This window comes from Alexandromys fortis, unplaced genomic scaffold (genome assembly GCF_014885135.2).
Source record: "Alexandromys fortis isolate MF-2015 unplaced genomic scaffold, M_Fortis_MF-2015_v1.1 scaffold_13, whole genome shotgun sequence".
Lineage (NCBI taxonomy): Eukaryota > Metazoa > Chordata > Mammalia > Rodentia > Cricetidae > Alexandromys > Alexandromys fortis.
In genome coordinates this window covers 3,951,276-3,965,623 of record NW_026067908.1, presented here as the reverse complement: position 1 = coordinate 3,965,623, position 14,348 = coordinate 3,951,276, and the positions used below count along the sequence as shown (strand labels likewise).

The 14,348-nt window shown below is 40.2% G+C and overlaps 1 protein-coding gene across 4 annotated transcripts in view; it reads right to left on the bottom strand.

The window, feature by feature from the left end:
- Zfyve9 (zinc finger FYVE-type containing 9) overlaps positions 1–14,348 on the bottom strand; it is a 119,698-nt gene that overhangs the window by 45,616 nt on the left and 59,734 nt on the right. For 3 of the 4 annotated variants that reach the window (XM_050136106.1, XM_050136105.1, XM_050136107.1), the window contains 3 exons: positions 6,162–6,261; positions 3,459–3,635; positions 1,735–1,904 (listed from right to left, as the gene is read on the bottom strand). In XM_050136106.1, the coding sequence (XP_049992063.1) occupies positions 1,735–1,904; positions 3,459–3,635; positions 6,162–6,261 (447 nt within the window). The remainder of the gene's footprint in view (positions 1–1,734; positions 1,905–3,458; positions 3,636–6,161; positions 6,262–14,348) is intronic. The other variant, XM_050136108.1, reaches the window with a different exon arrangement.

Sequence of the window (14,348 nt, the reverse complement as noted above, 5' to 3'; positions counted from 1 at the left end):
AATAAAATTCAACTACACTTATAACAAAGTCTGCAGACAATATGAAGATACATATCTGAACAAATATTTTTGAATGTAAATATAAAGCAGTAACAATTTTCTGGAAACTTTGTAAATTCAAGCTTTATCCAACCCTAATGTTAACTGTGGTCTCTGGGTGATCATGATATAGGCTCACCAAGTGTATCAACTTTTGATTCTGGAGAGACACTGATAATGATGGATGGATGACATATGAGGACCGGGAGAATGTGAGAAATATCTGTATCTTCTTTTTTTGTTTTTGTTTATTTGTTTGTTTTGAAACATAGTCTCACTACGTAGCTCTGGCTGTCCTGGAACTCACTATGTAGACTGAGCTCATCTCGAACTCTGACTCCCAACTGCTAGAATTAAAGGCATGTATTACTATGCCCAGCTTAGTATTCTTTTCAATTTTCTATGAATAAAAAACCACTCTAAAAGTTTTCATAAAAAATGTATCCAAACTCTTAGCCTCTAATTAAATATGAAAAAGCCAGGGCTGGTGGCACAGAAATGTAATCCCAAATATTCAGGAAGCTGAGGCAGGAATATGGAAAGTTCAAGGCCCTACCTGGGCCAAGAGTTAAATCAAATTTAGCCTGGACAACTTAGTGAGCTCCACTCAGAATAAGCATTTCAGAAGGAGTGGATATATAGTTCAATGGTAGACAAGGCACTAGATCCAATCTTATCCACCTCAACAACAACAAATAAATAAATAAAAAGGAGCTGGTATGTTTCTGAATATTATGTCTTTTTTTTTTGTTTGTTTTTCGAGACAGGGTTTCTCTGTAGCTTTTCGAGCCTGTCCTGGAACTCCCTTTGTAGACCAGGCTGGTCTCGAATGCACAGAAATCCGCCTGCCTCTGCCTCCCAAGTGCTGGGATTAAAGGCGTGCGCCACCACCGCCCGGCTGAATATTATGTCTTAAGGGGAAAAAAATCCTATTAGTTCCAAAACTGTAACTGAGGTCTACAGATATGAAAGTAAAGACACAGTAACAGCTAGTACCTTAAGATAAACTGTATGATCCTTCCACCGAGAAGGCAAATGGTTTATTAATTTATTTAAACTTTGGTGACACTTTTTTAAAAATTTTAAATGGAAACAACAGGTTAGACAATCAGAGATGCTCGAAGACAAACGGGGTAGTTCTCCAGCTATGTTCACACCACTCTACCCTTTCCTCCACAATATTCTTGAGTGGCCACACAGAACCCAGGAACATGATTTGAGAGCTAATTCATCTAGGGATCTTGATCCTTCTAAGTTAGGCCTCTCCCTTTAGCGGTAGCCTGAGCACACCTGAGAATCTTTCCCTTGGGGAAAAAAAAATCTTTCTGCTGGGCCGTGGTGGCGCACGTCTTTAATCCCAGCACTCGGGAGGCAGAGGCAGGTGAATCCCTGTGAGTTTGAGGCCAGCCTGGTCTACAAGAGCTAGTTCCTGGACAGCTAGGACTGTCACACAGGGAAACCCTGTCTCGAAAAACCAAAAAAAAATCTTTCAAATATAGAGCAAACAAGCAGCTAACGCAGCCATGTTTATTTTACTTACACACAGACACAAATGAGCACTTGCCCTTATTAAACTATAGCCAAAGTATACTGGGTTTCACAAAGAAATCACTCAAGTTAACAAAAGACAGCAGACAGACAGTACCATGCTGAGCAAAGCAGTAGTCACTTTTAGTTGTCCTCCTGCTTTCTTACCTCTGCTGGCAGAGGACTGGTGGTTACAGGCTTGACCGGGTCATGTGACACAGCCAGAGTTCCTGCAGAGGAAGTCCCATTCATTGTTAATTTGGCTGCATCAGCAACTTCTCCATTGGGTAAGATCCCATCAGCAAACCAAACTCTCCTCTGCTCTCGGGGCTGCGGCACTTGAGGGGCCAGGAAAATAAAACAGGCATCAATGTGACATTGATAGTGTTTCCAATGGCAAAGAAGAGGTCACCAACTCCAGAGGTTCAAGGAGGTCCCTACTTATTATCATCTTACCATTACATACAGGAGAACTGTGGCTGAATGGCAACAGTTATAATTAACAAAAATTCCTCTTTAAATATTCTTTCTTCTACTGACAAAAGTTTAAAATGCTTTGCTTTAAAAATATAATAATTCTTAGACACTTCTATGATTGTTACAGTCTGTTCATCATCGCTGACAGAAACCATGGAAAGAGTTTTAAATGCCCAGAAAACAGATTTATAGCAGGAAAAAAAAAAGTCAAAAATAAGTCCCTACCTCCTAAAAATATGAGATCCACAGAAATTAAATACTTGCAAAAGGATATGGTCCTTCTAGAGGGCAAAGATGCTCTGAAGAACACTGAGGAAACACTGGCTAGTAAAGAAAGAGTTGGCATAGACATGTAAGAACTGAGGCGCAAACTGACCAGATCTTTGGCTCAATGTAACTGAAGAGGAAAAAGATGATCTGGTGCTGGTTTGTACTTTAGTGAAAGGACAGGGGAAGCTGGAAAATCGCACTTGATGAAACTACGTCCTTAAATCCAGTTTCAGAAATCAGTCTGAACGGTTAAAACAAAGAGACTAGGGAAGAACAACAAAATGACAAATGAAGCAAAGAGAATAAGGATTCTAAGGAAGCCCGAACTCACAAAAATACAAGGAGTATCTACTCAGGGATGATCTGAAAGAGGAGAAGCAGCAAGAGTGGCAATCTCAATAGAGATCTGACCTTCAAAAGGAGCGCCTTAACAAGGGAAAAGCAACACACTATGAGCGCAGACATAAAACTAATGAAGATATATAGACAAGGTCATTTTAAAGAAATATATAATTGCTATGTTATATAAATGTATGTATATAAATTCTTCTAAATTTATAGTGTGCCTTTCATCTGATACTATCATAATCATAAAGAAGTAACGACCCCAAAAAGTTGAGACTATAAGCTATCATATGATATAATCAGAATTAAAGTCCTGGATTTAAAAGTCTACAACTGAGATATTTTCATATTTTATAATGAATAAATTAGTTACAAAAAGAGAATATGGCAATGCCTATTCCTGAAAACAATACCAGAATGGCTTGGTCAGCAGGAAGAAGGCTCATTTTCACCACTTGGCAAACTCCTACCATGAACATTTAAGTAGCCTGAATCTAGGACTTTCCAGGATGATGTCAAAGTCTACAACTCTTCTCAGGTCTATGAGTGTAGCTAGGTCATTCTCAAGGTGGAGGGAAATGGGTATGCTTCCAGAGGTCCTCCAGAAGAGCAGGCAATACAGTTTGGTTTACTGGCCCACATATAATCTGGACATACTTCTCATTTCAGTCTTCTACTTTAGTAACCACCCAAAGAGACTTAGCTGCAGAGTTTTTAAGAGTGGTGCTATAAATCAGCACATCAGCACCTTTCAGAGGAGCTTGGTGACGGAAAGGAGAGAAGAGCACATGATCCCCTACCTTCTGTTCCAGGGTGCTTTAAAACTCCCACAGGTACCATCACAGTGGGAGGTGGAGAGCTCAGGGCTCCTGAGGCCTGAGCTTGCTGCAAGGGAGGGATAGTAGAACAGTACTCAGCAGGATTGTTAGGGTTAGGGCTCTGGCTTGAGGCACTCATCATGTTCTCCCAGGCTTGAGCTAAAGCAAATACAGACACAATCAATGTGAATGGATTGCAAAATATGGACATCAAGACCTTGACAATATTGGATAATAATTAACATTCCCAGTACGTCTCTCTTCCAGCTAGTGAAGGTATTCTGGAGACAGATGGTTTTATTCAATAGGAGAGACCACTTAGCTAAGCAAATTATTTGATTGAATTAAATTAAAATGATACAATATTTAAAAATAGTAACTCCAGGACTGTTGGTACAGACTATTAGTTAAGGACTATGCCTATAGGTTTTTTTTTTTTAAAGGAGACCATGTATTTCTTAAGAAAGAGGAATATAGCATCAGACTTCAAAGATTTGCAACTGAGATAGCCTTTAGGCATTTTCTGGTTTAATGCAGGGACCAAAAAATATAATTCTATTGTATGTGACTGTTTTAGTCTTATTTTTGAGACTAAAGCTTAGGAGTATACATCTCAGTATTTCTGTGATTTATGCTCTAATACAGTCATCACCTGTATAAAAATTTCCAGCAGTGAACCACTGCATATCCTTGGTGAGTCTCAAAAGCGCAGGACTTACTTGAACATGAAAATGTGCCAATATCACGTAAGTGTGATCAACCAGTAAGATCACAAAGACATTAAGAGTCTACATTCCCTGTAACCGCGTTAACTAAACACTGACATGTCAACATTTTCTCTAAAAGTGACTAGGATGGATGGAGCTACAGAAACTAAAGACATCAAAACTTTACTTTTGAGGCACAGGTAATATATGCCCAGGAATAGAAACTAACTAATTTTAATTAAAGCACCTTTAAAACAAAAACAAAGCATCTCATCCAACGTCAAAGAGTGATCCAAAAGACTCTGCCTATCTATGTTGAATACTTATTCCCCCTAGGCTAGTAACAACAGCTGCGCTCATTTGAAAGCACTGGCAGGAAGAGGAGAGGAAGAGAACAGGAGAAAGGGAAAAGAGGGAACATTGAGAAGCATCAACTTAAATACTCAGAAAGAGACCAGGCTAAGCCATGCAAGAGGAAAGACACTGGCAAAACCAGAAGGAATTACCTTAGGATCCCCTGTTAAGGGCCTCCTTGGTTTAATAAAAAGTGAGTGATTCCATACGAATCCCCTGCCATTTCCTTCATCTTTAGCTATGCCAAGTTAAAAAAAAAATTGCTATTAAGTTGGAAGACCTCATCAAATAAAAGAGGTATTAAGTATTGCTAGTAAGCTGTATACTCTTGTCTGTGGATATGTGGTCAAAAATAAAAGCAGTAGAATAAAAATTGAGTAACTCAATGAAATAACCGCCATCCAAACAGTGATCCTTAAGAGTTGAAAGAATGATTCATGTTTCATCAAAATTCTAAGAATTCAGAAATGGGAGGAAATTGGGTAGATCATAGGATATTAGAACAGATCAGATTAACTGACATGCAATAGGTTAATAAGCCAGCAAAAGGAAAACATCACTATGAGCAATGCAGACAGACAGAGCAGGAGGATCTGAGAGCAGATAAAATCCAGTCTCCAGGACGCCACTACTGGGACACAGGCAACATCGGTGTCCTGTTTCCACGCTGTGTCTACGTGGAATTGTTCTGGCAACTGTACAAAGACCCATTCAAAGAGAGAATACTATCACCTGGTCAATTTTACTGCATTTCTTCACGAGACTATTCAAGGATTTTAGTATTTTTGTTTGTTTGTTTGTTTCCTTTAACTAATATGTCCATGGATTTATTTCTAGTCCCACATAAGATGAACACTGATTAAGTTTTATCTTCCTTCCCTTGGCTGTATTTTTTCCCCATGTAAAAACTGTTTTGTAGAAGCCACTGGCAAAAGAAGTACAAATTTCCGCTTGATGCGAACTACTAATATTTCTACTTAATACTACATTTCTATTCGATGCTAAAATATTTATTTCTAACAAAATAAAAATTCTGGGAAGGAGAACTTGTCTCAAATTTAATATCTTACAGCTTTGTGGTCAAAGGCATCCCAACCTGCTGCAGGAAGGCTTACCCGCCTACTGGGGCGTGGCCTCACAGACTATTTACCCAGATGTCGAAGCGCATCTCCTTCTCTCCTCCCCCTGGTTCCCATTTTGCTTGTTCGGATTGTTTGGATCTCATCTCCATCCACCACCATTCAAGCAGAGAATCCTGATTTGTAACTTTTCCCCCTAAATAAATAACTGTCTATCTCTCAGTTCTGAGCCAGTGTGAGATTTCTTTTAAGTGCTCTATATCTCTGCCTTCACCAACCCACCCCTCCCACAGGACAGGGACACACAGAGCTGCACAACACCATCTTCCCACAGAACTTATCTAGCTTTGGCCATCACGCGGTAATTTGACATGGGAATCTGCAAGGCTAGCGCACTTTCAACACATGGACATTAAGCTTAGGATTTCAGTTGCAGTTCTAAACTTGAGAAGGCGAACAGACAGTACAGGAATGGGGTGGGGGAGACTTCACAGGAATTCTCTCTTTCTCCCCCAGTGACTGCATCGATCTGTTTCAACACTTACCATTCATCAGCACTGAATGACAGATTACACACACTCTAGCTTCCTTTCGGTCCATGTATAGCAGTTTGCATTTCAGGCTACAGCAGGAGGCACAGAAAACCTGGGAGGAAAAAGAATATACTGAACTTGCCAGGATCACAGTATAAAAGAAGTGAACTAACACTGACCAATACTGATCAAGAGTGAACCACGTTATCTATCATATAACAGAATCAAAACACAGAAGTTCAGAAAGCTGGAATTCAAAATCAAGAGTGATATTTACAAGTGTATCAATAATAAGTCAATAAAACTTGATGAAAATAAAAATATTGGCCATGGTCACACGGGAAATACATATCAAGGAAAAATAAAACAAGACTTTAGTTACCCTTTGGCAAATTTCTCATAACAGCAGTATTTAAGAGATTCTTGCACCTATTTCTGTTTGGAAAGGAGTTATATAGGAGAAGGAAATGACCAAAGATGGCAGGTTCTTGGTATAGGTCTTTGTGTTGCTTTCATTGGTTAATAAAGAAACTGCTTTGGGCCTGTTGATAGGTCAGAGCTTTGATAGGCAGTGAAGACAAAAACTGAATGCTGGGAGGAAGAAAGCAGAGTCAGAGAGAAGCCATGGAGCCACTGGAGACAGACACTAGGAATTTTACATGGTAAGCTACTGCCATGTGGTGATACACAGACTAATAGAAATGGGTTAAACCAAGTTGTAAGAGTTAGCCAATTAAGGAGTTAGAGCTAATGGGCCAAGCAGTGATTCAATTAATACAATTTCTGTGTGGTTATTTCGGGGCTAAGTTATCTGGGCAGCCAGGATGAACAAGCAGGCCCTCCTTGCAACAGGTTCTGGTTTTGGGGGGGGCTGGTTGTTTTTTTTTTGCTGTTGTTATTGTTTGATTTTGTTTTGGTTTTTGGTTTTTCAAGATGGGTTTTCCTGTGTAACAGCCCTGGCTGCTCTGGAACTCACTCTGTAGACCAGACTGGCATTGAACTCACAAGAGATCTACCTGCCTCTGCCTCCCAAGTGCTGAGTTTAAAGGTGTGTGCCACCACCACCCAGTCAAGTTTTGGGTTTTAAGTTCCATTTTCTATTACCTAATACACACATCAGCTTGCTATGAAGGACAAGAATTAAAGCATACAACTGAATAATAAAAACCAGCACAGCTGCAGCTAATATCAAACCAAGGCAGACAGCAAAGCCAGCCAGCCAACCTCATTCTCACCTTCTGAGCTTAGCTGTAACCTACCTTCCTCCCTTTTCCACACCACGCAAAATTTCCTCAGGTTCCTGTTAGGATTTATTTTCTTGAGGATTCGTTAGTAACTTACCACATAGCTTTGCAGAGGAAGAAAGCTGTTCCCAATAAAATAAACTCTACCCTAGTTTTCACGGCCTGGAACTATCTTATGCCTCTAAAGTTGAACCAAGAGAAGAAGGGTCAGACCAAATTTAACATTAGCTGTAGCAGCTTTCTTCCTACTAGGTAAAACTGACAAATCTAGCTATTACAATTACCAATTTAGTTTCCAAAGTTCGTTTCTTTCCTTCTTTCCTTCTTTCCTTCTTTCCTTCTTTCCTTCTTTCCTTCCTTCCTTCCTTCCTTCCTTCCTTCCTTCCTTCCTTTCTTTCTTTCTTTCTTTCTTTCTTTCTTTCTTTCTTTCTTTCTTTCTTTCTTTCTGTTTCTCTGTGCAGTCCTGGCTGTCTTGGAACTCACTCTATAGACCAGGCTGGCCTCAAACTCAGGAAGATCTGTCTGCCTCTGTCTCCCAGTGCTGGGATTAAAAGTGTGCACCACCATGTTGCATTTTCAAATCCACTGAGATATTCATAGAAAAGAAGGTGTAGTGTACCTCACCCAGGAAGAAACTTGGGTTTTGTCTCTAATTTTGTTGTTTGGAGAGTTTCACTCTGTAGCCAACACTGGCCTAGAAGTCATAACAATCCTCCTGCCTCAGCATTCCAACTGCTGGGACTATAGATATGATCCATCACAGCCAGCTAAGAAACTGGGTTTAGCGGTGTGTTTGCTAAATTTTCACCACTGAGACAAAATAATTGGGAAAAATAACTTAAGGGAAGGAAGATTATTTTGGTTCAGTTTCAGAGGTTTGGACCGATGAAACTGGAGGGCATTTGTCTGTATCATGGTGGCCAGGACCTAGAGAGGGAGAATACCTGAGTTGCTGGCTTTCTCCTTATCCCCTCTAAAATCAGCCTCCTACCCATGAAACAATGCCACCCACACTGGGAGGGTAGCCTCGATTTAGTTAATCCTCTGTAGAAATGTCCTCAAATTTATACCTAGAGTGTTCTTTCCTTATTACCTAGGCAAGGCTTGAATCAAAGCACGTTTACAATCAAATTAACCACCACAGACAATTGGATAACATATTCAAGTTCAGGGTAAACTGTAAGAATACTCAGCACTTTACATATGTTGTTTGGCTCACTTCACCTAAAAATGTCTATGAAGGACAGTCATTTACAGATAACCGTTAAGTAGCAGACAGGTATTATGGTCTTAAAGATAGTGTCTCTTCAAAAACATGTTAAGATCTTAACACCCCAAGTGATGGTGTTACGATATAGAACCTTTGGAGGTGCTTAGGTCATGATCCCTCAGTAGAGTGATAACAACCTTGGTGAGGGAAGATCAAGACTCTTTGTCTTAAACTCTTTTTTCTTTTTAAATTTATTATGAACACACATGCCAGAAGAGGGCACTAGATCTCGTTATAGATGGTTGTGAGCCACCATGTGGTTGCTGGGAATTAAACTCAGGACCTCTGGAAGAACAACCAGTGCTCTAAACCTCTGAGCCATCTCTCCAGCCCTTGTCTTAGACTCTTACGAGGTTGAGATTGACATTGTGCAACCCCCTCCAGATAAAACCACCATGGCTTAAATATGAATTAAATGCATTAAATGATAAATATGAATTAAATACATGTGCCTCTAGTATCTGCTCATTTAAATAGTTGGTTCCCAATTGGTGATAGTGCCGAGCATAGCACTTTTACGTTTAACAGGAGGAGAGCCAAGCCATGTGTGCTTAAAGCCTAGTTCCAGCTTTGGTCCTAGTTCTCTGCGTTCTCACTGTCCCTCAATGTAAGCAGCCTGCTGTTCCCGTTGTTACAGCTGTGAGTCACTTCTACCACTATGCCTTCCCTGCCACTGACAGACTGTATTCCCTGAACCAGAGCCAAAACAAACCCTTCCTCCTGTAACCATCTGCCAAGAGCAAACTCTTCTAAGGTGACATCTCTGTCTGTTCTGCATTTCACTACTGAAAAAAAAAAAAAAGCCCCTCACACTACTGGCTGTCCTCGAACTCAAGTGATCCACCCGCCTCTACCTTCTGAGTGCAGGTATTAAAGGTGTGTGCCACCACTGCCCAGGATTTCTTTCTTGAGTAACCTGACAAGCAAGCCTAGCCAAAATGGCAAGATCTGGACTTGAGATATTCCCTCAATATACAATGTAGAGAGTTAGAGGAGATGGCTCAGTGAGTAGAGGCACTTGCTACCAACCCTGGCAACCTGAGTGTGAATCTCCAGAGCCCACATGGTGAGTGGAAGGCACAGACTCTGTAAGCCATTCTCTGATCTCCACATGTGCACCATGGATGGACGGCATGCCCCTCCAACAATATTTGTTTTAAAATATAAAAGGTGGAGTGACTGAGAAAGACGCTGGGTATCTACCTCAAGCCCACAAAACCAGGTGCACACATGGGCTCCTGCACACACACAGCCACACGCCAGTGAATATGAAAAATGCACAAGTACACATAACACACGAATACATTAAACAATCAAGTAAACAGAAAGCAACAGCGGAAGACACCTAACACCAGCCTCTGGTCTCCACATGTGCACCTGAACATACACAGTTACATATATGCATATGTACATACAAACTCACCAATAAAAACATTTTTAAAAATTAAAATGCAGACAGTAAAAGTTGCGACCGCAATGTTTCAGAAGGAAGAACTCTATGAGGTGTTGGAGTAAAAGCCATTCACGCTTCATTCTGACAAAGTATCTGGGGACATTCTGCCCATGTCTGCAAAATCTGGGAACGCTGAACTATAAATGAACTGATATTTGGGATAGTAAGTTACAAAATATTGTAAAACAATGCTTCAGTTTCAACTCACTGTTTAATTCAGACCGATTTAAAGTGAGAGAGTAAAGCCAGGTGATGGTGGCGCACACCTTTAATCCCAGCACTTGGGAGGCGGAGACAGGCGGATCTCTGAGTTTGAGGCCAGCTTGGTCTACAGAGTGACTTCCAGAGGTACACAGAGAGACCCTGTCTCGAAAAAATAAAAATTAAATTAAAATAAAGTGGGAGTACAGAGAACGGAGGAGAAACTAGGAAAAGCGTGCGTCTTGGCGAGGGAAGGGTGTGGGGAGGGTGGAAGGGCAGGCTGTAAGAACGGCACAATTAAAGAGAAGTCTCAGGTTCTCCACGGGGGCCTGGGGATGGCTGCTAGAGGAGGTGACTACACTCAAGAAAGCTCCAGGGCATAAAACTGAAAGCTCATTTGAAAACTATTAATTTGAAAGGAAAGTGTTTGGAAACATGGGGCTTCCAGGATGTGCTGCTGGAGAACAGAGGCAGGAAGTGTTTTCCTGGATTCAGCTATAAAAGCACAGAGGCCGCCGTGTCTGTGGTAAACAAGAGCCAGGCTTGTCTCAAGTGCACAGCAGAATTTAATATCACCAGAATGATTTGTTAAAGTTACAGGGTTGTGCTAAGGAGGCAAAAAAAAAAAAAAAAAAAAAAAAAGTCAATTAGATCATGAATAGACCAGGAATAGAATGGTCAGGTTCTCTGCATGGAGCTCTTGAGTGAGCTGTGTATGAAGCTAAGAAGTTGAAGTCTACATTGCATGGTAAACCTAGGATATCTAAATTCTAAATGTTGGTGAGCAAAGATATAGGAACTAAGTGGAGCCAACCAAAAGAGAGATTATGTGCTGTGTATTTACCACATACATGCAGGTACCCATGCAGGCCAGAAGAGGGCACTGGATTCCTTGGAACTGGAGTTAACAGATAGTAGTGAGCCATCAAGGGGCTCAATAAATCTTAGCTACTTGTAAATGTGCAAGTTAAGTACTATCCCCTCCATTTACAGATGCACAGAATGCCTTGGCTAAAATAATGTAAGGTAAGTAGTCATAAGGTCATTCTAAACTAGATTACATTAGTTCTAAATAAAGTTCAAGGCTGGATAGCTAACCTATACTGCCAACTAGTGTATCTCTAATGTTTAAAATACTGACCCCACGGGGCTGGTGAAATGCCTTAGAGGATAATGGTGCTTGCTAGACATGCCTGGTGACCTGAGTTTAACCTCAGAATCCGTAAGTTAGAGGACAAAGTTATCCTCTAATCTCTATATAAGACCTGACACCTGTGCACATATCGTATGCACACACAACAAATAAAAAGACACTGACCTCTTTTGATCTTCACAATGACCTTAGTATCATGCTTCAATCAACTTTTAATATAAGAACTATACTTTTTTTTTTTTTTTAAGGAAAAGCCAGTGACCTTGTTTTAACATTCAAGGACAAAAGCAAGTCTTAAGAAAATTGATCACTGAAGGTATAAACCAAAACATTATCTATCTTAATGTTCTGCCAAAGATCATTATTCACTGCCCAAATTCTCAAACATAAGACAATGGCTGTAACTTAACAAAAAAATCAACATTAATTTTCTTGTTTATTTCTTCCGTAGTCCTTACCACAACTTATACATGCTTGGCTTTGGTGAATGGTATAATATGTACAAACATATGGCATTAGGGATAACAGCTATTATCAGTATAAACTCAATACTCAGTGCAAAGAATGAAGAGTAATCCACACATTAAATCAGCCATCTATGATTTGTGTATTCACTAAGTAACAGTTTGTTGAGCACTGTGAAATTGTAGGTACTGGGAATGTAAGTCAAACCCAGAATAAATGTCAAGGTTCAATACAATAAAACACAAAGACAAGGCTGTGTGATTTATTGTTCTGTCATGGGTCACGGCTGCTTTTAACCAAACATAGTCTTTCGGAGAGTGTGTATGGGAAGTATTCCCCTAGCTTCTCATGAATCTAACTGTTGGTCCTATCTGACCATGCCAGATGGTTTAAATCATAACAGTTATAGACAAGATGGAGTAGAAAGGAAACTAAACTGGTTGCAATATCCTATTTAAAGAAGGCAATTATTGCTCTCATTTCTGTTGATTCCTGTCAGCACATAAGTAAGAAACTGTGAAGGTTTGAATGAGCACAGCTCCCATAGGCGCCAATATTTGCATGCTCAGTCCCCCATTGATGAACTGCTGAGGATTAAGAGGCATGTCCTTGTTGGAGATATGTCACTGGATCAGAATGTAAAGCTCTCAGCTACTGCCACAGCGCTATGCCTAGCTGCTTCCCAGCATGATAATAATGGTCCCTCTGAAACTGTAAGCAAAGCCCCAATTAAAAACTTTTTTTTATAAGAGTTGTCTTGGTTGCAGTGTATTTTCACAGCAATAGAACAGCAACTAAGACAAAGACTAAGAAACCTGTCATTGTTTCAATCTGTTCTTAAATAAGAAATTTAAGAAAAATACAACTAATTATTTTTTAAAATTTTATTTACTCATTATGTATATAGTATTCTGCCTGCCTGCATGTATCCCTGCAGGCCAGAAGAGGGCATCAGATCTTATTACAGATGGTTGTGAGCCACCATGTGGTTGCTGGGAATCAAACTCAGGACCTCTGGAAAAACAGTCAGTGCTCTTAACTGCTGAGCCATCTCTCCAGCCCACTATAGCTAATTTAAAGCATTCCCTGGACTGGGGATGTAACTCAGGTGGTAAAGTATTTGCCTAGTGTCAGCATCACACAAATGGGGCATGGCAGTACAGGCCTATAATTCAGGCATTACAATAATTCAGAATGCCATAAATAGAAACGAAAGTCCAGGGCTATCTTCAACTACACAGCTAGTTTGAGGTCAGTCAGGACTATATGAGGTCCTATCTCAAGCAATCAAAGAGCCAGGTGTAATTTCTTTTTTAATGGTTTTTCAAGACAGGGTTTCTCTGTGTAGCTTTGGCTGTCCTGGAACTCACTTTGTAGACTAGGCCGGCCTAGAACTCACAAAGATCTACCTGCATCTGCCTCCCAAGTGCTGGGATTAAAGGCATGTACCACCACAACCGGGCAGATGTACATATTTGTAATCCTATCATTTAGGAGGTAAAGGTAAGGAGATCAGAAGTCCCAGGTCATTCTCTGTACTATATATAACAAGATTGAGGCTTGGGTGCACATGACCCTGTTTCAAACAAACAAAAAAGTGCAGATGTGGCCACACATGCTTCTAATTCCAGGGAGGCAGTGGCAGGAGAATTAACCATAAATGTGAGGCCAGTATGGTCCACACACGGTGAGTTCTAGGCCAGCCAGGGATATACATCAAGACCCCATCTCAAAGAAAATTGAACAGCAACAAAAAAAAGAAAACTATCCCCCAAGTTCTAGCATTTATTACATCTAAATTTGGTAACATTATCTAAAGACTGAAGGCGTTATGTAAAAAAGGTACTGCTGCAATAGGAAACTATTTACTTAGGACTGAGAGAATGCAGCAGTAACCAAAGCAGAAAAGATCTGTACCTTCAAAAAGCTTGGAACAGACTCATAGGACAAAAATAAACAAGTAAATTCATAAGGAAAATCACAATCAGAAAGACAACAGATGAAGAAACATCCACGTGTTTAGGTTGGTACAAAGAGTTGTGGTTTTGGATTGTGAATTTTAAATCATAACTAAGTTCTAATACATCTTTATTAACTAACATAGGAACTATTAAAAACAACAGATTTTTACAAAAGTTTATTCATGTAAAAATTCATTCTTTGGATTCTACAAGCTCTTCCCAGAAAGTATATTCTGTATCCTGCTGTTTGTGCAAGTGTTGTCTCTGCAAAAGGCTGTGAGATGCTTGAAGATCGCTGGCGAGCTACCCGGTGGATGTGGTAGAGAAGGAAGAAAGTCGCAGCCCAAATGTAAAACTTTTGAGAGGTTGATTGTGTGCCATGGGGTTGAATTTTGTCATGGAGAAGAACAGCAGCAGACAGTGAAATTCTCAGTGCATTGCACTCATTTGCC